The sequence below is a fragment of the Marmota monax genome, unplaced genomic scaffold (genome assembly GCF_021218885.2).
Source record: "Marmota monax isolate L192 unplaced genomic scaffold, Marmota_monax_Labrador192_F-V1.1 WCK01_AAM20220418_F8-fsc00228, whole genome shotgun sequence".
Classification (NCBI taxonomy): domain Eukaryota; kingdom Metazoa; phylum Chordata; class Mammalia; order Rodentia; family Sciuridae; genus Marmota; species Marmota monax.
In genome coordinates this window covers 2,880,030-2,906,505 of record NW_026695240.1, presented here as the reverse complement: position 1 = coordinate 2,906,505, position 26,476 = coordinate 2,880,030, and the positions used below count along the sequence as shown (strand labels likewise).

General features: G+C 35.8%; 1 protein-coding gene across 6 annotated transcripts; it reads right to left on the bottom strand.

The window, feature by feature from the left end:
- Positions 1-1,576: 1,576 nt before the first annotated feature.
- Znf527 (zinc finger protein 527) lies at positions 1,577-26,125 on the bottom strand. Of its 6 annotated transcripts, none has more exons than XM_046440227.2 (6): positions 25,993-26,125; positions 23,713-23,840; positions 21,667-21,745; positions 17,509-17,635; positions 16,798-16,893; positions 1,577-5,989 (listed from the first exon to the last, which is right to left on the bottom strand). In XM_046440227.2, exons 3-6 carry the CDS (start codon positions 21,697-21,699, stop codon positions 4,413-4,415), a joined length of 1,833 nt encoding a protein of 610 aa, XP_046296183.1. In that variant the 5' UTR covers positions 21,700-21,745; positions 23,713-23,840; positions 25,993-26,125; the 3' UTR covers positions 1,577-4,412. The 6 variants fall into 6 exon arrangements, with proteins under 6 accessions (XP_046296183.1, XP_046296184.1, XP_046296185.1 ...); XM_046440228.2 differs by lacking the exon at positions 25,993-26,125 and adding an exon at positions 25,825-25,910; XM_046440229.2 differs by lacking the exon at positions 23,713-23,840 and having other exon boundaries at positions 25,993-26,116.
- Between the last annotated feature and the right edge of the window lie 351 nt (positions 26,126-26,476).

Here is a 26,476-nt window from a genome sequence, read left to right as displayed (position 1 = left end):
ACTATCTCATATTTGATAAAGGGGCTAAAAGCATGCAATGGAGGAAGGATAGCATCTTCAACAAATGGTGCTGGGAAAACTGGAAATCCATATGCAACAAAATGAAACTGAATCCCTTTCTCTCACCATGCACAAAAGTTAACTCAAAATGAATCAAGGAGCTTGATATCAAATCAGAGACTCTGCGTCAGATAGAAGAAAAAGTTGGCTCCGATCTACATATTGTGGGGTCGGGCTCCAAATTCCTTAATAGGACACCCATAGCACAGGAGTTAAAAACAAGAATCAACAAATGGGACTTACTCAAACTAAAAAGTTTTTTCTCAGCAAGAGAAACAATAAGAGAGGTAAATAGGGAGCCGAAATCCTGGGAACAAATCTTTACTCCTCACACTTCAGATAGAGCTCTAATATCCACAGTATACAAAGAACTCAAAAAATTAAGCAATAAGAAAACAAATAACCCAATCAACAAATGGGCCAAGGACCTGAACAGACACTTCTCAGAGGAGGATATACAATCAATCAACAAGTACATGAAAAAATGCTCACCATCTCTAGCAGTCAGAGAAATGCAAATCAAAACCACCCTAAGATACCATCTCACTCCAGTAAGATTGGCAACCATTATGAAGTCAAACAACAAATGCTGGCGAGGATGTGGGGAAAAGGGTACACTTGTACATTGCTGGTGGGACTGCAAATTGGTGTGGCCAATTTGGAAAGCAGTATGGAGATTCCTTGGAAAGCTGGGAATGGAACCACCATTTGACCCAGCTATTGCCCTTCTCGGACTATTCCCTGAAGTCCTTAAAGAAGCATACTATAGGGATACTGCTACATCGATGTTCATAGCAGCACAATTCACAATAGCTAGACTGTGGAACCAACTTAGATGCCCTTCAATAGATGAATGGATTAAAAAATGTGGCATTTATACACAATGGAGTATTACTCAGCACTAAAAAATGACAAAAACATGGAATTTGCAGGGAAATGGATGGCATTAGAGTAGATTATGCTAAGTGAAGCTAGCCAATCCCTAAAAAACAAATGCCAAATGTCTTCTTTGATATAAGGAGAGCAACTAAAAAATGAGCAGGGAGGAAGAACATGAGAAAAAGATTAACATTAAACAGGGACGGGAGGTAGGAGGGAAAGGGAGAGAGAAGGGAAATTGCATGGAAATGGAAGGTGACCCTCATTGTTATACAAAATTACATATAAGAGGATGTGAGGGGAAAGGGGAAAAAATATCAAGGGAGAGAAATGAATTACAGTACAAGGGGTAGAGATAGAAGATGGGAGGGGAGGGGAGGGGAGGGGGGATAGTAGAGGATAGGAAAGATAGCAGAATACAACAGTCACTAGTATGGCAATATGTAAAAACATGGATGTGTAACCGATGTGATTCTGCAATCTGTATACGGGGTAAAAATGGGAGTTCATAACCCACTGGAATCAAATGTATGAAATATGATATGTCAAGAGCTTTGTAATGTTTTGAACAACCAATAAAAAAAAGAAAGATGAAATAAAATAAAATAAAATAAAAATATAAAAATATATCTGTATATAAACACAAATATGAATTTCCTTTACTTTAATTTTATAAGGTATATAAATATGTCTACATATGTGTCTGTATACATAGTGTGGACAGATGGGTCTATTATTTGTCTCAGGTCTTAACTCCAAAGTCAACTTCATATAACACATAAACACAAATTTCAGAGGATCCTAATAACAATCAGATACTAATAAAGCATAATTTCCACTGATGCCAAAAGATGAAGTTAATGTATCAACATGAGATAATAAGAAGAATAGTTGCAGATAAACAAAATTTAGTACCTCATGATGAAGAGAAACTTCTGATTACAACATACAAACCCATGCTAAAAACACAAGTAAAAAAAAATTTTTTAGCCGCATTATAAGTGAAGTTCAGCTGTAAAAACAAAGGGTTAACCAGAGGCTTGGGTTTATGTCACCTCTGAGTAAGAAATCAGCTGCCACACTTAGACCAAAAATCAGTGAATAATTCAGATTTTCACTGGTCTGGGTCATTATTCTTTTTTCTTAAAGCCTGATAATATTATTGTACACCTTGGGAAATTTTCCAAAATAAGTTACTATTCAGTACTTAAAAATTATTAAGTATTCAAAAAATAAGTATTCCTGTACCTTAGGAAATAGAAAATAGAGAAATGACATGAATTAAACATAAGATATTAATCCATTTTAGGTTACATATAAGTTGGGCAATGCTTAATAATCATACTTGTTTCTGTTTAAGGTCTGAATTACTAAATCATATTAAATCTGTAGTTTATGTTGTATAAAGTGAAATTATCAGTATTTAAGAAAATTAATTTTCTGAATTTGGAATATGTATAAATTGACTGTTAAATTATGAAAATAGTAATCAGTTTCACTCCATGCCATGCACATATATAAATCCTCCATTCTTGCTTGATGTCTGTTCTAATCTTTTTTTATATATAAATATTCTTTTACAGATTCTAAGTGGTTCCAGCCGCTCAAAATAACTAAGTTCCCATTTCACCAAAGTTTGTTTCCCTATATACATTAAGATATAACATGAGGACTGGGGTTGTAGCTCAGTGGAAGTGAGCTTGCCTAGCATGTGTGAGGCACTGGCTTTGATTTTCAGTACAACATATAAATAAGTAAAAGCCCATCAAAAACTAAAAAATATTTTTTTAAAAAGATATAACATGAATATATTATCTCATATACTCATCCTCCCCAACACTCTGAAGAATAGTAATGATTTGTTGTCTAAAAGTTTTAGGCATCAAATGTTTAAGTCTTATCATTTGTTGAAAATGGCTCATTCTTTCTGTCATTTCAAAGAAGTTATCTATAAATCAAGGTTACAGCCCACCCACAAACAACCCCCTTTTATAATGCTACCTTATCATATTCTGTCACATAGCATGTTTAAAACTCATACTGAAAGAAGAAAATCAAATAATTCCCTTAAGAGGGCTGGGGATGTGGCTCAAGTGGTAGCGTGCTCGCCTGGCATGCGTGCTGCCCGGGTTCGATCCTCAGCACCACATACAAAGATGTTGTGTCCGCCGAGAACTGAAAAATAAATATTAAAAAACTCTCTCTCTCTCTCTCCCTCTCTCTTTAAAAAAAAATTCCCTTAAGATGGGAGTCATTCATTCAATCGATGGATTCATAATTCTCTTAGATTCTGGTCTTTCTTTACAGGCCTATGTTGAGTCATTTCTACAAACTATTTTTTAACTCCTTTAGGGAAAGCCTATTAAGGAATTTTAAAGTTTTCACCCTTTCTGTGAAAAAGACTAATACTCACTAAATTTTTATTTTTTAATTGTCAATTTTTTTTTTAAACGTGGTGTTGAGGATTGAACCCAGAGACTCAAACATTCCAAGCAAGAGCCTTACCATTGAGCTACAACTGCAGCTTCACATTAAATTTTTATCAACAAATTGAACAATTATCTCAGCTTACAGAAGGTTGTGTACTCAATTTTCACATAATTGTTATGTTTCTCCTTTGGATAAGCCCTATATTTTTTCTTGAACTGTGAATTAAACCCAGTGGTGCATTACCACTGAGCTTCATCCCTAGCACTTTCTCTCTTTTATTTTTTGAAACAGGCCCTCCCTAAGTTGCTGAGGCCAGCCTTGAATTTTCAATCCTCTGCCTCCTGAGTCCCTGGGATTATAGGCATGTGCCATTGTGCCTGGCTTATGCCATATAAAAGATTAAGTATTACAAACATAGGGTATATGAGTTGGTATTCTAATTCCAAGAGGCAAAAATCTAATTCAAATTACCATAAGCAAAAAAAAAGGAAATTTATTGAATCATGAAAACAAAAGTAAAGGATGTGCAGTCAATATGTATGACTGGTTCCAGATCAAACAATGTCATCAGATTTCTGTTTCTCATGTCCATTTTCCTCTATTAGAAATCTCTTTGGGAAGGCTTTCCACATGGGGTGGCAAAGGCTACTGGTGAGTTTTTAACCCCATTAAATCCTCAAAGCTTGAAATTCCAAAAAGAGAAATTATCTCTTTTACTACTCTTAACAATACTTCAAGGGCTATATTGGTCCAGAAGGGGCCATCTTATTAATATCTAGGTTGAGGGGAAATAATTGGCCAGCCTGTGACCAATCTACTGCTGTCCTTGATTAACAGTTTCATCCGAATCATAAGCATTGAGTGTGGGGTACTGAACAGGTGAGAAAGTCTACTACTCCAGTCATTTCAAATAATGGATGATGGTGAACTAAAGGCTTTTTCATATGGACTACATAGTAGACTTTACTAATCAAACAGAATTCACTGATATTCGATAAGGACTGGGTGGTGACTAAATGATTTATTTCCTATATTTGTTATTATCATAGTGTTTCTCTATTATGAATTCGCTGATGTCGTCTGAGAGCTGAGGCACAGCTAAAATTATTCTCACATTCATTACATTTATAGGGTTTCTCTCCAGCATGAATTCTCTGGTGTAGTCTAAGGGACAAGATCTGATGGAAAGCCTTCCCACATTCATCACATTCATAGGGTTTCTCTCCTGTATGAACTCTCTGGTGTTGGTTAAGGTAGGAGCCACAACTGAAGGCCTTCCCACATTTGCTACATTCATAGGGTTTCTCTCCTGCATGGCTTCTCTTATGGTGAATTAGAACTAAAGCATCACTGAAGGCTTTCCCACATTTACTGCATTCAAATGGTCTCTCTCCAGTATGAATTCTATGATGTCGATTAAGCTGTGAGTCAGTCCTGAAAAACTTGCCACACTTGATGCACTCATAGGGCTTTTCTCCGGTATGAATTCTCTGATGTTGATTAAGGTGTGAGCGATAGCCAAAAGTTTTCCCACACTCATTACATTTGAAGGGTTTCTCTCCTGTGTGAATTCTTTGATGAAGAGTGAGGGCTATGCGTCTGCTGAAGGCCTTTCCACACTGATTACATTCATAGGGTTTCTCTCCAGTGTGAATCCTCTGGTGCTGATTAAGGTGTGCGCTCTGTCTGAAGGCTTTGTTACACTCCTTACATTCATATGGTTTCTCTCCTGTGTGAATTCGCTGATGTTCAACAAGGAAGGCATAACGGCTAAAGGCCTTCCCACATTCATTGCATGCGAAGGGTTTCTCTCCAGTGTGGATTCTCTGGTGCTGAGCCAGGTGTGCGCTCTGCCTGAAGGCTTTGTTACACTCCTTACATTCATATGGCTTCTCTCCAATATGAGTTCTTTGGTGTTCACTGAGAAAGAAGTCATGGCTAAAGGCTTTCCCACAGTCATTGCATGCACATGCTTTCTCTCCACTGTGAATTCTCTGAGGTTGATTAAAGAATGAGCAACAGCTTAAGACTTCACCACACTCATCATATTCATGGGGTAATTTTCCAAAATGATTACATTGAGTTGGATGTTCAGTAAATAATGAGTGGATACTTAAGAAATTTGAAAAATTATTAGGTTTATAAGGTTTCTCACCAGAAGGAATTCGTGTATCTTTACTAAAGTGAGTAATTTGATTCAGTTCTTCATATTCATTACCTGTCAAAGATTCCTTCTCAGCATGGAGTCTTTCATATTCAATTATAACTGAATTTTGGGTGAAGAATTTATCATACATATCAAATTTATGGGCTTGTTTTACTGTGGAAATTCTCTGTTGTGCTAACAGTACTGACTTCAGGGGGAGGCTTCTCCCAGAATTATTATATTCATTGTGTCTTTTCCCAGTAGAGATGTCCTTAAGAGTTGTCATTTGCCTGAAATGGCTCTCCTGATTTCCCCGATACCACTCAAACCCCTCATATTTCCAGCCTTCTCTGAAACTGCAGCATTCAAGGCCATGACTTGTGAGTCTTTCTGTTACCATGCACTGGGATATTTCTTCCTCATCAATGAACAATTTTGGAGACAATTCCTTCATTTCACACCATGACTCCCAGTCTGAAAAATATCAAGAAAATGAATGTCTTCTTTTTTTCACTTTTCTAGGAGAAAGGAACCTTTAGGGAAAATTTAATTGAGGGAAAAGAAGGAATAAAGTACATGGTTCTAGCATCTCCCAAATATGGCCATGCTATATGAACAAAATACAAAGAATAAAGAGGTTGATCAAAGACAGCATATGTGTTGGGGAGGCAGTGATAGCAAATCAGGTACAAAGTAGGGCATAAGAGGCAGACAAAGCTAAATGCCAGAAAGATAAGGAATTGAGGATGACTGATTAAGTCTTTTTTTAATATTTATTTTGTAGTTGTAGTTGGACACAATACCTTTATTTCACTTATTTATTTTTTTAATATTTATTTTTTTCACTTATTTATTTTTTGCTGAAGATCAAACCCAGGGTCTCCCATGTGCGAAGAGAGTGCTCTACTGCTGAACCACAGCCCCAGCCCTGATTAAGCCTTGATTATTTTCTCTACCTCTAGTCTTTAAAGACTCCAGTCCACCCTGCACTGATATTCATATGACTGAAAGTTCCACGAGGGTATGGACTTATATTTATTCCATTTTCTTCTTATGGTGGCATGTCATGCCTGGAGCAATGACATCTTGATGAATGGATGCTGCTAGATTAACATCTTGTAATATTTTCCACTAATACTGCTCAAAAACTTCTAAAATTTTATCAGGGTCCAGAGGAAAATTATTGTTTTCTAAAGTATCTAGAAGAAATAAGATTTTCAGTTTTTCTCATCAAGAGAAAAATGATGCCTGCCAAGTAGAAAATACTTTTAGGAAAGGATCTTGGTTGAACCAAGGTGAAAGGAAAGCTTTTCTAAAAAAATGACCTCAAAAAAGAGGAAAATAAGAAAATCCTTTTAATTTAATTTAATTTTAATTAACTTAATTTTAATTTAATTTAATTTTAGACAATATGTTAAATATACAGAATCTATGACTATATGCCTAGGACCTAGTAGAGGGGGAAAAAGTCTGGGATAGTGTCCTCCCTTTTGTAAACTCTAAAAAGAGAGATAAAACTTGTGCATACAATGATTCAACATGATACATAATGCAAGACTAGCTAATATGAGATAGATCATCATTAGAATAGATGTTAAGGAAAAAAGACATCAGAATTCACTAAAGAATAATTTCTGGAGGCTATAGCTTGGTTTTCAAGATTTTGATCAGGCTTCCAAAATATGACAACTATTTTACTAACTGAGCCATTTTCAAATTAGGATATAATGTGGGATTATTTTAGAACTGCATATATTAGCATGTTGGGGTTAATGAGATGAACTCTTCCCCAAAACAGTTTCCCATCTGTTGAAAAGGAAATCTTCCTCCAGACTATATAAGCACAAAACTGAAAGGCAAAAAACAGAAGATGTCTGTATCTGTATCTTCCTTCTTTCCAACACATCCACCACACAGGAAAAGCCCCCAACCTCGTCAGTTCTCCTGTGCACAGCCTTGGATCCTCTCCTACATGGGCCCCTATATAAGCCCAGGCCTGAGAGGGCTTTGCTCACTTATTTTCTGGTAGGTACTTAACTTTGTTCATTCTTTCTTCATTCTTTCTTTTTGTTCGCTTGCCCACACTCCTAGACTTCCTGTCCTGTTATAGGACAGCAATGTCTAAGCCCATTATATTCCTTCTTACCACTAACAAATTTTTCTCTACGCCAGACAAATTTATAAAATAAAAATGTTTATACAATGTCTAAGTGTAATGCCAAGTAAAAGAAGCCTAAAGGGAGAAGACTACAGGTATTTTTCAACCTGGGGGATTCTGAGGTGCCTAGAACTCCAACCACTTAAAAAAAGGCATATGAATACTGAAAGGGAATGAATTCCTCATGGGAGAATGTCCTGGGGAAAGTAGAGAGCAGGAAATAATAATTGTATGTGTGGAAGACATATTCACTTTGATGGAGTAGAGAAATACTTAGGAGCCAATGATATCATAATAGCATTTAACAAAAAAGAAAAGGAAATTCACCTACATCAGTAACTGAGGAGAAAAAGGAAATATGGTTTCAGGTAAAATGGAAAAGAATCAAATGGACACCCATGTGGCACAGTAAAACAACACACTCTTTGGGGCCAGACAAGGATGGGATTGAATCCTATCTCTGTATCTAGGTAGCTACCCTCAACAAACTGATTAACCTACTTCTTGAGTCTCAGTTTTCTATTTGACAAAATGAAGTTACCTTGCAAGAATGATATGAGAACAAGAATATTTATAACACATCCACCAGTGTTGGGCTTATTACAGATACTTAATGATACTTATCATAAAATAATTCAGTACTCAGTAACTCTTGTACCCACATCACTAGTAGACTCAGATATTATTATTACATCAATGTTTGAATAGGGATTATGCAACAGGCTGACAAGTGACAAGACAAAAAATAGGAAAAGTAAACTCTTTGGGGTTAAAATGAATCCAGGCAATGTTATTGATATTAGAGATATGTAATTCCCAGCTAGTTATATTGTATAACTGGATGGAAGTTAGAATCACAGTATGATCAACTTTGGAATCCAATGAGAACCATACAGTAAGTAGGCTGATCTAAGACATTAGAAGAGGAAAAGTTCTTACTAGATCATGGACCTAGTCTCCCATATGCTGATCTGGTGGGCAACAGACAAATTGATATACAGCCAGCCCTCTGTATCTGCAGGTTGCACATCCATGGATTCAATTAACTGTGGATTGAAATATTAGAAAAAATGTATTTGTACTAAACATTCGTAGACATTTTTGTCATTGTTTGCCAAACAATATACTCCAACAACTATTTACATAGCATTATATTGTATTAGGCATTATAAGTAATATAGAGATGATTCAAATTATATGAGGATGTGCATAAGTGATATGCAAATACTATATCATTTTATATAAAGGATTTGAGTTTCCATGTGTTTTGGAATCCACAGAGGACCTGGATCCAAAAACCTGCAGGCACTAAAGGACAACTATATTGACAAAGTAAATCATCATTACATTACTGGCATGAAACTCAGGAGATTTTGGTGGGAAGTCTGGGGAGAAAAGTCTGGGACTTGCGGGAAAATCTTAAGAAGGAAAATAAAATTCATTGCTAACATCAAATTTTGTTGCAAAGAATAGCCAAACCAATGACACAGACTTACAGATTCAGTCCCCTTCTTTAAAAGACTATATAGGGCTATACTGCCCAATATAGCAGCCATTAGCTATATGTGGCATTTAAATATTTAATTAAAATTAAAAACTTAAAAATTCATCTCCTCAATCACACTAGACACAATGTGGCTGGCCAAATGTGGCTAGTGGCTTCTGTACTGGAAAGCACAGTCATATATTATTTCCATCATTACAGAAAATCTTATTAGCACTGGAGAGAGATCCAAGTTAATGTGATGATGATCTTATGGTTAATAAGGAAAGACAGAAAAGTAGGGACAGAAGTCAGTTAAAGGCATAAAAAAATCAGAAAAGAGTTTTGAAAAGAGAAAAAAGATAATGGTCAGAACTACCTTATGCATCTCAGTAAGCTGAGGAGTATAAAAACGAAGCAAAGTACCTGGATTTAGTCAAACTCTATATATAGAGGGGCAGAAGCTACTCTGCAAGTGGCAAGACAGTGGGAACGAACTTGAAGTAAAGGCAGTAAGGAAAGATTAGAAATGACATAAGTAATTACAAGAGAGAAGGGTGTATGGTTTGCAGGAACACTAAAAAGGTTCTAGAAAATAGTATATGTATGTGAAAGAAGATTTAAACAAACAAATGTACAATATAACTGCACCAAAAGAAAAAAAGTAATGTGTGCATATTTTTACCTCATGTTAATTAAGCCAGGTAAATATCAATCAGAATTCTGCAAGGATTTTATTTCTGAACTTAGAAAATTAAAGAACACATGGACAAAATGATCAATAATATAAAAGAAAATTCTGAAGAAAAAAGAGGTTTCTAGAACTAATAATATGGCCCAAGACATTGCATTTTATACTTTCCTCCCATCATCTTGGTGAAAGGGTGAAACCAAGATGATTTGAAAAAGTCACTAACATTGTGGAAAATGTCAAGAGAAACTCACTTGAAGCATAAATACTCATGTGACACAGAGAATAGAGTAACACAGAGCCTGAACCTGCGAACGGCATTTGGTTGAAGGGAATCTCACAGGGAGAATGATACATGGAAGGATTTCCCTGTCATTCTGGATCTGTCTGGGCGCTGCAACTAAGAATCAGCATTAGAGCTGCTCCTTAATATTTTTCTTTTTAAACAAATAAAAATACTCACAAAATTTTAAAAATCTACAAAGAAGATTCTTTCAAAATATCCTCCAAAACCACGACCGTTGTTAGCTGATGTCAACATTTAATATCCTCCTAGAATTCTCTTTCCCTGTACAGACAAATATATACAATTTTTACATACATACTATTTACAACCTGCATTTTCCTCCAACAAAACACTATAGATATCTCTCAGAGTCAGCATCAATAAAAATATCTCATTCAAAGGCTGATTGAGCCATACTTCAGGTAATAAAACAATAATATATTGATTTTTGCACTTGTATCCCCCAAACTCAGTTACTTACAAGCCAAGAATCAGTTCTGCCCTCAATTTATTTAGTTCAGTTGTATTTAGTATTTATAATTATGTGCTTAAATATTTAATTAATTGGGTGCTAAAAGAAAATTGTTTTAATGAAAACCGTTAAAAGCTTTAGAAAAATAGAGCAGAAGCAAGTTGCTTAAAACTTGTTTTTGAATTAGGTAAAAAATCAAATTGTAAATGCCTGATAAAAACAAACTCTACAAAAATTCTGTACCCACATTGGTTTGTGTTTTGCAATGGAAATCATACATGATGAATGTAGTTTATATAAGAAAAATGAAAGCTGAATTCCAATCAACAGACCATATTCAAATAAAAAGCACTGGCACTATACCAAAAGGCTAATGAAGGAGCTGGAGTTGTAGCTCAGTGGTAGAGCAGATGCTTAGAATGTATAAGGCTATAGGTTCAATCCCCAGAACCAAAAAACAAAAACAAAAATAAAAGCTAGTGAGGGGATGGTACTGTGGCTCAGTGGCAGAGTTCTTGCCTAGCATGTGTGAGGCACTGGTTTTGATCCTCAGCACCATATAAAAATAAACAAAGGCATTCTGTACTTATACAACTACAAAAAAACTTTTTAAAAAAAGCTAGTGAATATTCATTTATGTTTTAAAGTTAAACATATAATATTTAGTTCAGTTGTACTTGGTGTTTATAATTACATGCTTAACATAAACATGAAGATACATATATCTCACATATATATCTTTACATATGTATCTTAATGTGAAACATGTATTTTTAAATGTGTTTTTATTACTCCTTGCAGTCAACACTTGAAAAAAATTAACCACTTAGAAATCAAATACTGGGGGCATGGGCTATGTAGCTCAGTGGTAGAGTGCTTGCTAGAATGTGTGAGGCATTGGGTTTGATTCTCAGCACCACATATAAATAAATAAAAGTCCATAAGCAACTAAAAATAAATTATTCCTAAAATGAAAAAGAAATCAAATACTGGGGAATGATCTTCGTTAAATTATATTGTAATATTGTGTGCATGTACAAATACGTAACAACAAATCCCAAACATTACATATAACTATAATGCCCCAATAAAATAATAGGGAAAAAAAGAAATCAAATAAGTAACTTCTAATAATGTGTTTTTGTATAATTTTGCATTTCTCCAAGATCCATTTCTAAAAGTAGAAGAATTAAATTAAACTGTACATATTGAAAATATTAATATTCTCTCAAACTGCCTTCTAAAAAATTTATCAACAGTATAGAAAGAGCACATCTCAAAACCCACCCACAGGCTAACAATATCTTAAAATCATTGCCTACACAAGTAAAGAGTACCTCCCTGTTCTTATAATTTTGATTATAAAATTGAGTATCTTTTTATGCAAATTTATATATCTTTTATATATATTATGATGTCTTTTTGCATACATTTTAATTGAACTATATATCTTCTAGGTGATTTGTAGAAGTTACTTATATATTTAGGGCATTAAGCCTTTGTAAATATTTTCCCTTTTCATCACTTTTTATTGTTTTATGTCCTCTACATTTACAGTGTTTTAATAAAAAAATTTAATTATGTAAACTTAAAGCTCTCATTTTTTCCATTATAGATGCTGGCTTTGATGTCATTCTAGGAACAACTTTCTAAAATCTAGTATTATACAAATATTATTCATAACTTTTAAGAAACTCTTTGCCTCACTGATTTGAAAAGCTACCCGTTCTTATTATAAATTCTCATATAAACCTGAGTGTTTCACTGATCTACTCATTGTTCTTATGCTCTCTATATTTTCTATACTGTTCCACTAGTTTATTTCACTGTTCTGATACCAGATCAATCACCAAAATTCTTACATATTAAAAATTCAATCTTTATATTAAATTTAATAATCCACATGATCAAATATGCAATTCAGAAAGGCAAGAACAGTTTGGCAACAAAAAAACATTGTGATAAATTATTATAGAATTTCTCTTCTATAAGTCTTTTTCTATTTATTTGGTACTAAGGATTAAAAAATTGGGGTGCTTTTTCATTGAGTTATATCCCCATCCTATTTATTATTTAGTTCTGAAATAGGGTCTCACTATGTTTCTTAGATCTCCCCCCTAAGTTGCCAAAGCTGGTCTTGAATTTTGGTCCTCCTGCCTGAGCCTCCGAAGTAACTGGAATTACAGGTGTGCAGCACTGCACCTGGCTCTTTAAATTTTTATAGAAGAAAAAAAAACATTAGAGAAAAATTAATTACCTCAAAGATGCTAGAAATATATAAAAATAGAAAATACCTTGCTATTTAAATGTTTACACATGTGTGTGTGTATATGTGTATGTGTGTACACATTTAAGATGGAAACAATTCCTTAATGTCAGAAAGAATAAAAACTGCACCTGTAAGACACAGATAAGGAAACTGATATAGTCAAATTAAAAAGGAGAAAAAGTAAAGGAAGATAAAAATACTAGAAAGGAAAACATGTAGCAAATATTTTTCCTTTTCCTCCTAGGTACACAAAAATTGCATCAGCCAGCCTTCTCTTTTAGCCATATGACTAAGTTTTGGCAAATCAGAAGTGATAGGCATCACAAATGTCAATTCCAGGTTGGCCCATTGAAAATGTCCTGAGAGATCCCTCAACATCCATTCATTTTTATCTCGTTTCTCTTTTTGTGTGTATGTGTGCCTTAATCTCCCCTCTGCCCTTGGCCCTGCCCCATGCCCTTTTTCTCTTTCTCTTCCTCCCTCTCTGCCTTGCTGGCTTCAGTATAAGATTCCAAGGACATAATGATCCCAACAGACGAAAGGGATCTGAATGTCAGTCTGAATGACAGCATGCAGCAGAGGTCCCAGATAATGGCATACTGGATTATAACATGTCCCCCCCAAAAAATCTTTACATTTTTATTCACTAAGACTTTGTTAAAGCAATAAGCATACTCTAAGAAATTCAGAGAAGTGAATAAAACAGTACAACAAGCTGGCTAGATAGAGATGAATACATGCAAATTAATATTTGCTCTACATGCCAGTGATAACCACGTAGAACACTAAAGGGATATTAAGCTATATAGTAAGGAAAACAGTGTAGCACTGGTTTAGAAATAAACAGTGGAATGAAAAGCAGAGGGCAGATGTAAGAATCACACAAATATAAGAACTTGGCATGCAGATGAAGGCAGCATTATCATCATCAGTGAAGAAATGCATTAGTCAATTAATTCACACACCATATTTAAAAATTAAAGTCCACAGAGATTATAGGCCTAAGAGTAAAAAACAAAACCTTAAAACTATTAAAAACAATACAAGAGAGTGGGGTACAGTGGTGCCTGCCAGTAATCCCTACTACTTGGGAAGCTGAGATAGATGCATCACAAGCTTGAGGCCAGCCCAGACAAATTAGTAAGACCGTCTCAAAATAAAAAATAAGAATAAAGGGCTGAGCTGGGTATGATGGCACAGGCCTGTAATCTCAGTGACTCGGGAGGCTAAGATCACAAATTCAAGGCCAGCCACAGCAACTTAGCAAGGCCCTATCTTAAAATAAAAAATAAAAAAGGCTAGGAGTGTAGCTCAGTGGTAGGTGCGGCACCCCTGGGTTCAATCTCTGGTACTGCAAAAAACCAAACAGGAGAATATTTTTATGACCCTAGTTACTAGGGGAAGATTTAGTAAATGAGGCTACAAAGTACGAACTATAAAGAAAAAGATCTGACATTAACATTAAAAACTTCTATGTTGGAAAAGAAATCACAAGTTAAAAGGCAAGAGACATTCTGGGAAAAGAAAACAAACACATTTTCTATAGAAAAATGAATAATACTCAGAATATATTTTAAAAAGCTCTACAAATAAATAAAGACAAATAACCTAATTCCCCAAAAATGTGCTGCAAATAAGATACAAGAAACTATGCATACATCTGTAGTTTGAATGTAGTTAGGAAATTTGTATTTTACAGATGAATAAGTTAGAAAATTTAGGGTATATATTTTATGTATATACTAAAACGTTTGAATCAAATGAGTAAATTTATATCTCAGATGAATAAACCAGAAAAATTAGTATATATATTTCACATGTATACTAAAATTGAGCAAGTAAGTAAATATATTGTTTATCATTGTCAGAAAAGGAAATTACAAATAAGTAAAAGAGGAAGGCTACAATTACCCCAGCTTGGAGTTACACTAGAATCTAATTACTAATATAAATGAAGAGTTTTAATATATAAAGAGACAGAGGCAGAAATAAAAATAGAAGTTTGTGTATATACATACATTTATTTCCTATCTCTATCTGCTGTGATGGCCTGACAACAATGAGCACATCTAGAATCCAGATTTTGGTTTCTAAACACCATTTCCCAACAAAAAGAACCAGGTTTCTTGGAGAAGTGACAGATTCAAGGCTGGGGCAAGGAAAACAAGATGAACCTGGGATACTCTGTAGTGCCAGAAGGAAGGAAATGCTCAAAAAATGGAGGGGAACATGTGAAAAGCTCAAAGGAACTAACATGGAGATTCTGATGGCCAAAACTGGAACAAACTGAGCAACAAAATAATGATTCATTGGATTTAACTCCATAGGAAAAAATCCATAAATCTAGCAATATAAAGATGAATCTCTTTAAATTCTATGAAGTCTTTATTTCATAGAAAAAATCCATAAATCTACAAATATAATTGAATGCATAAGTAAATGGGGGAGAAGAAACAGTTCTTCCACATAGAATGATCCTATTTTTTATATGTGTGTAAACAGATATATAAGAATAGACATATTCCTGTGGTGCTAAAATCAATAAGCAAAAGTTTTATGAGAAGTTGAATAGTCTCAAAATATTTCCCACAAGATAGTTATTAATTATTAATAGAAAAATAAGAACTTTATAATGGAAAAAACAAGTAGACACCACCTTCACTAGGCAAGCAAATAAGTATCGTAGATAATAAGGCACATCAACATTATAAATTCTTTGATATGATGTATTGAGGGACACAATATTATTTCTGTGGTATTCTTTCAAAATATGCATACTCGACCTAATCATAAGAAAATATCAGATAAATCCAAATTGAGTACAAGTAGATGTAATGGACCATTCGTCTAGAGTGAAGCATCTCTTAAGACTCCAGGAGAGATTTTTCCAAGATGAAACTGACAGGTTACCTAATGTGTCTGAGTATCTCGAGAGTTTTAGAAATTGAAGGGAATTGGGAATTGAAATATATGAAGTTAAACAGAAGATAAAACAAAATCTCCAGATCATTATTAACTCTGGGGAAAACAAAAAGTTTTTAAGAAAAAGCAATATTGATATGTGTACAATTTGTCTATGACTAGCATTAAATAAATAAATACCCATTAACAATGTAAACACTGAATAATGAGTCAATCAAAATTATGATATCAATAAGATAGGAGGGTTGATATTAATATCTGTACATGTGTTGGGTTCAGAATAAGAAAGTGCTAAATCTTTATTTTCTCAGTAAAAAGGTATTGGATAAGGATTAAATCTGAAAAAAAATCAGGAAATAGCAATATTAAACATATTTTTAGAGACATGAAGGAAACACCAAAAGAAGTTATAAAAGAAAGTAGATCCCTCTACAGAGACAGCAACTGGAAAGCAGAGTAAATGAATTCCTTTTTTTAAAGAAAACTAGCTTTGTCAAACTACTGGGTTTTTTCCTAAAGAGCGTGCATGTATATCTTTAATAACATTTTTTTTTTAGAGAGAGAGAGAGAGAGAATTTTTAAATATTTATTTTTCAGTTATCGGTGGACACAATATCTTTGTTTGCATGTGGTGCTGAGGATCGAACCCGGGCCGCACGCATGCCAGGCAAGCGCGCTACTGCTTGAGCCACATCCCCAGCCCCTTTAATAACATTTTTGACAAAAGTAAAAGGTCAAAAAAAGGAAATCTAGAAAAGAATGCAATTCTGACCACAATAGAGAAAAAGAAACGGAAAGGATTAAGATTTAGGGTATAGGTAGAAGACTAGAAAATAAAATGTGATAAAATTGGAAGGAAAAACCCCAAGGTGAAGTTGAGGTTTCTAGGGAGCACATGCTAAAGAGGTGTCCTTGCCACCTGAAGTTCAGGGAAGCCTCCTCAGGACCACTTGTGTAGGAACCTTACAATGGCCTTCCCTGCCCAGTTATCTGTCACTCACCTGCACACTGATCATGTGACATCTTTCTTTCCACCATCCAAGGTTCCTTTCCTTGCTCCAATAAGGAGATCATGTTGGGCTTAGAAATGGAGAGGCCTATTTATAGGGTAAGAAAAATGAAAGCCAGAGACAGACAAATCAACATGCTGCAGTTGTTCCAGGTCCCAGACCCAATTTCTTGATCATCAGGCAAAAAATGACCTTCAAGGGTCAAAGAATGGAATGGTGCTTGTACATAGGATGAGGAAGGTGAAGCTATTCCATAGCAGTGGCTCTCAAAGCTCTACAATAGAAGTAGCCATCACCTCGGCACTAATTTGAAATGCAAATTCTCAGGCCCCAACTCAGACCTACTGAATCAGAAACAACATTGGCTATGGAACTTTGACAGGCATCAGGATCATTGGAGGACTTATTAAAAGTCAGATTACTAGACACAGTCCCTGAATTTCTGATTTTGTAGATCTAGAGTGGGGTCCTATAATTTGTATTTAACAAATTCCCAGGGCATGCTGATGTTGCTGTTTCAAACCACCATTCTATAGCAAAGGGAACTACTCATTTCCAACTCTATAAAACTATTTCCAATCACTTCCTGGAAACAGAAGGTAGAAATTCAAGTATCTTCAAAATGTCCTAGATACTATTGATTGAGGAAATAAAAACATCTCAGAAGGAAATTTTGGATTTATCAGGGAGAAACATCCTTACCAAGCCATACCAAATTCCTGTAGTTTTCAAACATGACTTCTCTGTATAAATCCTTCTGAGATGGGTCCAACCATTCCCATTCCTCTTGGGAAAAGTCTAGAGCCACATCTTTGAAAGTCACCAACCCCTGAAATAAAAATAAATTCTTATTCACCAAGTGCTTAGATTCCCATATGGTCCCAGTAAAAAAGATAAATTCATCCAGAGTTTAAAGCTCTAAATAATCCAGGAAAATAATTTTATTAGAAAATAATTACATGTGCCAGGTGCAGTGGTACATGCCTCTGATCCCAGCAGCTCAGGAGGCTGAGGCAGGAGGACCACAAGTTGGAAACCAGCATCAGCAACTTAGACAGGCTCTAAGCAACTTAGTGAGACCATGTCTCAAAATAAAAAATAAAGAACTAGGGATGTAGCTCAGTAGTTAAGCATCTTTGAGTTTAATCCCTGGTACAAAAAAAGAAAAGAAAAAGAAAAGAAAAGAAGTATATGTTCAGGTTTGTAAAATATTTTGAAGGAAGAGAAATATTGAAAGAGATTCACCACTTGAAATTTCTACACTTTTGTGAAAAAGACATATATACACATACAAGAAAATTAGCTTATAACATGAAAAAGTATAAGTATATGAACAAGGGCTAAGTTGTAAGTTGTACATACTAAGTTATAAAAAATTTATTATGTGGAAGATTCCTTTATATTCCCCAAACTGGGATATTAGGCATAGCAGAGTAGTAAAGGAAGGCCTTGAATTGTACTTTAACAAAAGAGTATGATCTGAATTTAGACTCTTTAAATAAGGAAAATTTCCAGAAATATATCCTGAAGAAATAATGAAGAATAAGTAAAGAAATTTAGATAAGATTTTTCTTTAGAAGATTATACAAAAAAACATAGAAACAATTTACATGTCCAAAAATAGAGTGTAGTCACTGAATTCTAAGCTGCATGAAGGGAAGTCTGTTTTAACTGACAGATATCCAGTGTCCATTACAAAACTTATCATATTGAAAAAACTATTTCTCACTCAGTGAAAAAAACAGTGAAATTTTCTATTTCTGTATGAAGGAATACACAATGCTTAAAAATGATGAGGTTCCAGTCTATATAATGTGTTTTCATTTCTCCCCAAAATAATGAAATTTCAAATATGTAAATAGAGATAATTGTATCTGGAGAAATAAAATTATACAACTAGATAGTGTGGTGTAATTTCCATGTGCTGCTCTTTCTTCTGTGGCTGGGAGGCTGACCTACATTGACAGTATCAAATAAGCTCCCTTGACCCCTGCTATTTTCAGCTGTGTTCAGGTGCTTGAAAGAGATGTGAGGGAAAGTGAACAGGGTTATATATTTACTCCAGGATCATTGGAGGACTTATTAAAAGCCAGATTACTAGACCCATTCCCTGAATTTCTGATTTTGTAGATCTAGAGTGGGGTCCTATCATCCTAGGTGATCTTTGTTCTTCATTCAAAGCTCACAGTACCTATCAGGAGGCTTCTCCATCCAATTTTCTGCTTTAATGAGTCCCAGGATACAGTGCTACCCTTTTTAGTTTCTCTATACCCTGATAATACCTTATAAATTGTCCTTTTGAGTTTCTTGCTAGAATCCTGATTGATGAACATTTTGATCTCCAGAACAGAGATTCCTCAAACTCTAAGACTACTCTACTATACTTTCCTAAATATTCACTCTCCTGTTATCCTGATAACTATTTCATACCATCTGTTTCTTTCTCAAGCCACCAACTTCTCCCTTGTTCTCACTTTGAACTTGATCCTCCTGCCTCCCTATGTACTTGGCAATCTATCTATACTGTATACACTCTGTCTTTTCTCTTGTTATGGATAAACTCCAGCTTCTATATACAGCCAATCCTTCACTTGTCCACACCTTTTTTTTCTTGTATTACCAACTTTTCTCACTTTACTGGATCATTCCTATCAATATACAATCTGGTGCAATATCTTCCATTTTACAAAGAAATATATAAATAAGTAAATTCCCTTCCATGATCTCACTCTAATTATTGTTCCATTTCTCTATTCCTTTTTTTTAAATATTTATTTTTTTAGTTGTAGTTGAACAAAACATCTTTATTTTATTTATTTATGTTTATATGGTGCTGAGGATCAAACCCAGAGCCTCGCATGTTCGAGGCAAGCACTCTACCGCTGAGCCATAACCCCAGCCCTCTCTATTCTACTTAATAACAAAACTTTTCCAGGGGCTGCGGTTGTAGCTCAGTCGTGGAGTGCTTGCCTCACACATGTAAGGCACTGAATTTGATCCTCAGAATCACATTAAAATAAAATAAAGGTATGTGTTCACCTACAAATAATAATAATAATAACAACTCTTCCAAAGAGTTGTCTAGACCAGGGATATCCAAAAGAAATATGTGAGCCACATATGTAATTCTAGATTTTCTAGTAATCATATTTTAAAAAGTAAACAGAAATAAATTAAGTCAACTTAATAATACTTTTCATTTAAGCGATGTATTTAAAATGTTATTAAGATATAATTAAAGATATTTCAGATGTAAATTATATAATTGATACAGAAAATTATTAATAGGACCTTATTCTTTTTGTACTAAATCTTCAAATTATGACATATATTTTAAAATTACAGCACATCTTAATTTGGAGTAGTCATATGTGGCCACTGGCTACATTATCATAGGTCCAGACTCACGTTCTCCATTTTTCCTTCCCTTTCATTATCTCTTGAACCCATTGCAATAATGCTTTTATCCCAACTGCTCTATGAAGTAGTTCTTGTCAAATGAATCAGTCACTTATTTTAAAAAACAAGCAAACAATGTCACTCTCTCAGAAGAATTTAACTTGGCTGATCATTCTCTTTTTAAACATTTTCTATTCTTGGCTTCTAGGACCCACACATTCTGGTTGTCCTTCATCAGTCCTTCTCTCTTCCCAAGCCTCCCTCTCTCTCTGATCTTGAACTTCTGGACTCAAGTAATCCTCCCACCTCAGCCTCCTAAGTAGCTAGAGCTATAGGCATATTCCACAACACTCGGTTCTTTTCAATCTCTTGCTGATTCCTCCTCTTCTTGACTTGTTAAAATGTCCCAAACTTGGTCTTTGGATCTCTTTCCTACCTACATTTGCCAGAACCTTGCCTTCAAAATAATTTTATCTTGTCCCATGGCTTTAAAATCACATCTCTAGTCCTGAACTGCAGACATATAGTCAACATTCCCTTTGGTCTCCATCATGTATCCAAGAGTCTCCATCATGTATTTCTGAGTAAATGGGATGACTATTTGTGTAGCTACCCAGCCAAAAATTTTTGTAGTCATCCTTGACTTCTTTTTTCTTCTTACACTCCACAACCAATCCTGGATCAAATTCCATTTTCTATCTTCAATACATACACAGAATTTCTCCAGCTCTAATGCTCCCCACAGGGTTCAGATTGTTATCACCTGCTTTTACCCTATTTCCCATGCTTTCTATTTATTTTAAAACATCAAATCAAATCATATCACAAGCTCCAATGGCTCTCCTTCACATTTAGAACAAAACTCAAAGTTCTAATGAAATTCAATTGCCTACAGAATCTGGCCCCTAGTTACACCTGTGACCTCATAGTGCTGACTCCCTCCCACCCCCAGGACACTGGCTCAGTGCTATTGCTGGATCAAACCAAACATGCTCCCACCAAAATAACTTGGTCCTTGCTATTCTTTTTTTAATCTTTATTTTTTTATGTGACACTAAGGATCAAACCCAGTGCCTCACACATGTGAGGCAGATGCTCTATCACTGAGCTACACAGCCCCAGCCCAGTCCTTGCTATTCTTGCTACCCTAATTTCTACAAACTTACTCTCTACTTTCACTGAAGTTTTGCTTTGCTGTAGTTTTTCTCTGCCTCTCAGAGAGGCTATCTTTGATCTCCTTGTTTAATAGAGCACTCATCCCCAACTCAATAAATCACAGTCTGTCTAAAGAATATAGTTCAGATTCATCACACATAAAAAAGATATTAAAAGTTTGGTAGATGGATTAGGTAAATAAATGGCAGAGAAAACTGATGAAGATGCCCTGGGAAATTTGTGATTTTTCCCTGTGGCCTCAAAGTTCTGAAAAAGGAGGTGAAATTTCTGAAAATATTAACTTACCTGGGACATGACTTTACAAAGTCCAACAGCCATTTCCTCTTTTCTTCTTCAGTTTGCTTTTTTGATTAAGAACAAAGTCCTAAGAAGGGAGAGTTAAGAAAAATGATATCCCAGTTCTACTTTACTATATAAGACCCACAAAGATAGAATTATTGCCCTTTGATGGTCCCTATATCCTTCTTTTAAATGATTTTATTCTTGTAATTTTATTAATAATGCATAAATGGTTAATGGACAACATTACCAACATGACTGACCTAAATTAACTATCCTGTGGAAAAAGCATTTTCTAATACTATCCAACTTACCAATGATTATTAATAATCTGGCTAAAAATGGCATATTGGACCCAAGTTTACACAATAAATAAATTTAGGGCTGGAGTTGTGGCTTGGTGGTAGAATGCTTGCCTAGCATGTGTGAAGCAATGGGTTTGATTCTCAGCACTGCATATAAATAAAATAAGTAAATAAAGGTCCATCAACAACTAAAAAAACATTTTAAAATAAATAAACCTAACTTTTACAATAACCCATTTTATCTTTAAAAAACAAGCAAATAATGTCACATTTCTTCAACTTTTTGTGTGTATATGTGGGTACCAGGGATTGAACCCAGGGGCACTCAACCAGTGAGCCACATCCCCAGCCCTATTTTATATTTTATTTAGAGACAGGGTCTCACTGAATTGCTTAGTGCCTCACTTTTGCTGAAGCTAGCTTTGAATTTTCAATCCTCCTTTCTCAGCCTCCCAAGCCAGTGGGATTACAAGCATTGCCACCACACCTGGCCTTCTTCAAGTTTTAAAACACTTGCCCAAGTTCCTTGCTGGGATTAGAAACACAGGGCTGACAAAGAAATATGAGATAAAAATTTCTGTGAAACTGTCCATCATTAATGCTTTTCTGATGGGCAGGACTTATACTGATATGTCAAAAATACATTTTGAAGAGTAATGGAAAGAAGACCCTTGTTTATTTCTTCAATTTCTTTTTAAAATTTTTTTATATTTATTTTTTAGGTGTAGATAGACACAACACAATGCCTTTATTTTTATGTGGTGCTGAGGATCGAACCCGGATCCCGCCAGTGCTAGGCAAGCGCTCTATCGCTGAGCCACAATCCCAGCCCCTATTTCTTCAATTTTTTACCCCTTAAGTGTCCACATTAATCCATGTGAAAAATCATAACACGTGAGTTATGCAATGTTTACCATAGCAAAGAGCAGATCAATAGCCAAGGGCCTGGCAAGTTGGGGAATGCTACACAATCCCCATATCCTTTTTATATGAACAAGAATCATGCTTTCCAAGATCAGAGGAAAAGGCCAATGCTGAATTTAACCCCAAATGACATAAAACCCAACTCAACAAAATCTGTAGTCTATCCCAGGGCCAACAAGGTGGGTTTTGACTTGGCCCCTGGCTGCTCATCTGACCTCATTTCTTATCCTTCTCCTTTTGCTCCCTTCTCTTCAGGTACACAGGTCTCCTAATTGTTACTCCAATGCTATGGACACTCCACCTTCACAGCTGTTACCTTTGCTTTTCCTTTTTCCTGGAATACTCTCCTCCCAAAAATCAGCAAGGCTTTCTCTTTCTCTTTATTCCTGTGTTCAACTGTTACTTCATCAGAGGAAGTTCCCTGAAAATTCTATCTGAAGAGAACACTATTCCAGTCACTCTTTTTCCTTATCGTGATTTATTTTTCTTCTTAGCATTTATCACCATTGAAAATGTCACATACATTCTGTTTATTGTTTGCCTTTTCACACAAGATTGTAAGATCCAAGAGAGAGAGGATTTGTTTGGTTCACTGAACCATTGTAGGTACTCAAAAATACTGGATAAGTGAAGAAATAAATCTTGCTGTGCTTCCTGTAATATACAGTGATATTATGCATGCTATCCACGCCATTATCTTGTGCAACACTTAAAAGACTGCAAAAGTAGATACTATTATTTCCATTTTACTGATAAGTGAACTTAAGTCAAAACAACCAACTGAAAGTCATGAATCCAACTGAAGTGAGATTCAAAAACTGACCTTTCAAGAATCCACAATGTCTGAATAGAATATAGTCAACAAAAACCTGAAGAACCAATGCCATTTGTTCCTTAGAGCAGCATCTTCAGAGATGACAGATGTTATCTATTACTCCACAGAAAAGCAGCCTGAGGAAAAAATTGCCAAACTATAATTCCAAACCAACAACAAACTGTAACTCAAAATAACCTGCTTGTCCTCTCAGAGCCAACATTTTTTTTTCTTTTTGAAAATGGGAAACTTCCCAATTGACCTAAAATTTAGGATTCACTACCCCCAGATTCTGGGCTATGCTGTACTAGCCAGCTCTGGGGAGCTTGGAATATTCCACAAAAGCTTCTGCAAGCTGAGAGGAGAAGCAATATATTCTGCTTGGCATCTGAAAGCAAAAGCCTTAAGTAGCATCTACATAAAAGAAATTTCTTTTAAGTTTTTGGATTTCTTTTTTATCCAGAAAACTGAGTATCCCTTGGGCAATATGTTTCTAAGTTTGAAGTGGGCCATCAGTCTTTGCAAGAAGGGCAATGGAAAGACTGGGGTTTTATATAGTTCCCAGGCCCAGGTTGACTTTTCACGCCTTCTCTCACTGGCAGTTTGAACTTGGGCAAGTTAATCCATCTTTCCAAATCTTTCTTTCCTCAATGTCAAGATTGCATGAAGCAGAATGAATCCAACATAACTTTCCTATGTTCATAGATGTTCCTATGTTCATACATGACCAGTGATATTCCACATCATGTACACCCACAAGAATGAGAATTAGAATAAATTGGAATAATTTATAAATAATAATAATTTGGGCTGGGGATGTGACTCAAGCAGTAGCGCGCTTGCCTGGCATGCGTGCTGCCCAGGTTCGATCCTCAGCACCACATACAAACAAAGATGTTATGTCCACCGAAAACTAAAAAATAAATAAATAAATGTTAAAATAAAAAATAATAATAATAATTTATTCCTAATTAGAATAAATTATACTCCATGTATGTATGTCAAAATACACCCTACTGTCATGTATATCTAAAAATAACAAATGAAAATAAAAAAGATTGCATGAGCCAACATATGACACAGAGAAGTGTCACCCTTGCTCCTGCTTAGATTTTATACTCCCATTTGGAAATGAAAAGAGAACTTTTTTTTTATTAACTGAGAAAATCAAAACCAAAACCAGCTCACTTGGTACATCAGAAAAAGAGCCCACATCAGCCTCTCTTAGCACCAAACATGGAAGTTTTGACAAGGACCCAATGACCTAAGTGGAAGATGATTGGGCTTTCAGATTGGGCTTTTCTCCCCTAAAAGTAGCCAATTTGTGGAAGGTCTCAACACAATGTCTTTAGGTTGTGTCCTGTGTAAAGAAGCAAACCAGATTATGTATCCACGTTTCAATGGTTCACAGTAGAAAACCAGAGATAATCATCTCCACCACTCTCAGAATCCAGAGCTCCCATTATTCATTCTTACAATGTGTGAAAAATCAGTTTATTCATTAAAAGCAAGAACTCTTCATCCAAACTGCTCAGTTTTGAGTCCTAGTTCTATCATTTATTAACTGTGGTTTGAGTCAGTTAATAAGTGTTGTCACTTATTAACTGTGTGAACTTAAGTAATTTTAATTTTTCTGTTCCTCACAATCACAAACTAGGTCCTGGACAATCAAGCCCACCATCTCACATACACGTTCAAATTCTCACCCAATCATACACATACACAGAGTCTCACAGTCACACCCATAATCACACACAGCCATATTAGCACAAAGATAGGTGGTCACACACAACAGAGAGACAGTTACACAGTCACAGTGGCACACCACTCAAGGTCATAATCTTGTCACAATTACTCATATAAAATTAAAACTTCACAAACTGATGGGCATGTCACAAAATTACATCTGCTGTCACAAACATTCCAACACAGGTGTATCCAGAGACAGGTGGTCAAACATATTCACAGACACACAATGTCATACCTCGGTCTCCCACAAACCCATTCACAGTAACACACAGCTACACCTGTAGGGACAGTCACACACAAATACACATAGTTTTTCCCCGAAGAGACAGATGGTCACAGTCATACACAAGCCACACAGGCACGCACACATACCGTGACACACGAGATAACAGCGTCACACCCGCAGCCTGTCACATAGTTGTACACAGTGACATTGACACACAACCTCTCCAGCTGCGCCTGCGGAGTTCCCACCCCCGTCCCCTGCCGCACACACTGAGCCCAGCCCCCTCTCTTGACCTGGGGCAGAGCCCAACTCACCTCCCGGCGCCGCGGGCTATGGAAACCAACCCCACCACCCGGACCGACGACGTCATTGCCCAGAATCCTCCGAGAGGTGGAGCCGGAAGAGGACCCAGGCTAGACTGAGCTCTGCGCCATCTGAACTAGCTTTCTGCGAATGCCTCATGGACCACGAGCTCCAGAATGCTTTGCGCCGCGGCCTTCTTTGACTAAACTACATTTCCCAGACTGAGCTGCGCCCACCACCTCTTCGCGCTTGCGCCTACAGGTGGCCACTGTCAACCCTGCACGTGCCGGATACTGTGCAAAATCCTAAGCACTTGCTTTTTGAGAAACCGGTGTGACTCGGCGAACCGGTGACTGTGATTCAACGCTTGGGTGTGCTTGCTGCAACCCTATGTTTGAGCACCAAGGGGCGAAGGATTCTGTCAGCACACTGAGCTTCTGAATTTTAAATCACACGCCTCGATTGTGGGTTGTTTTGACAAATTTTGGATGTGTG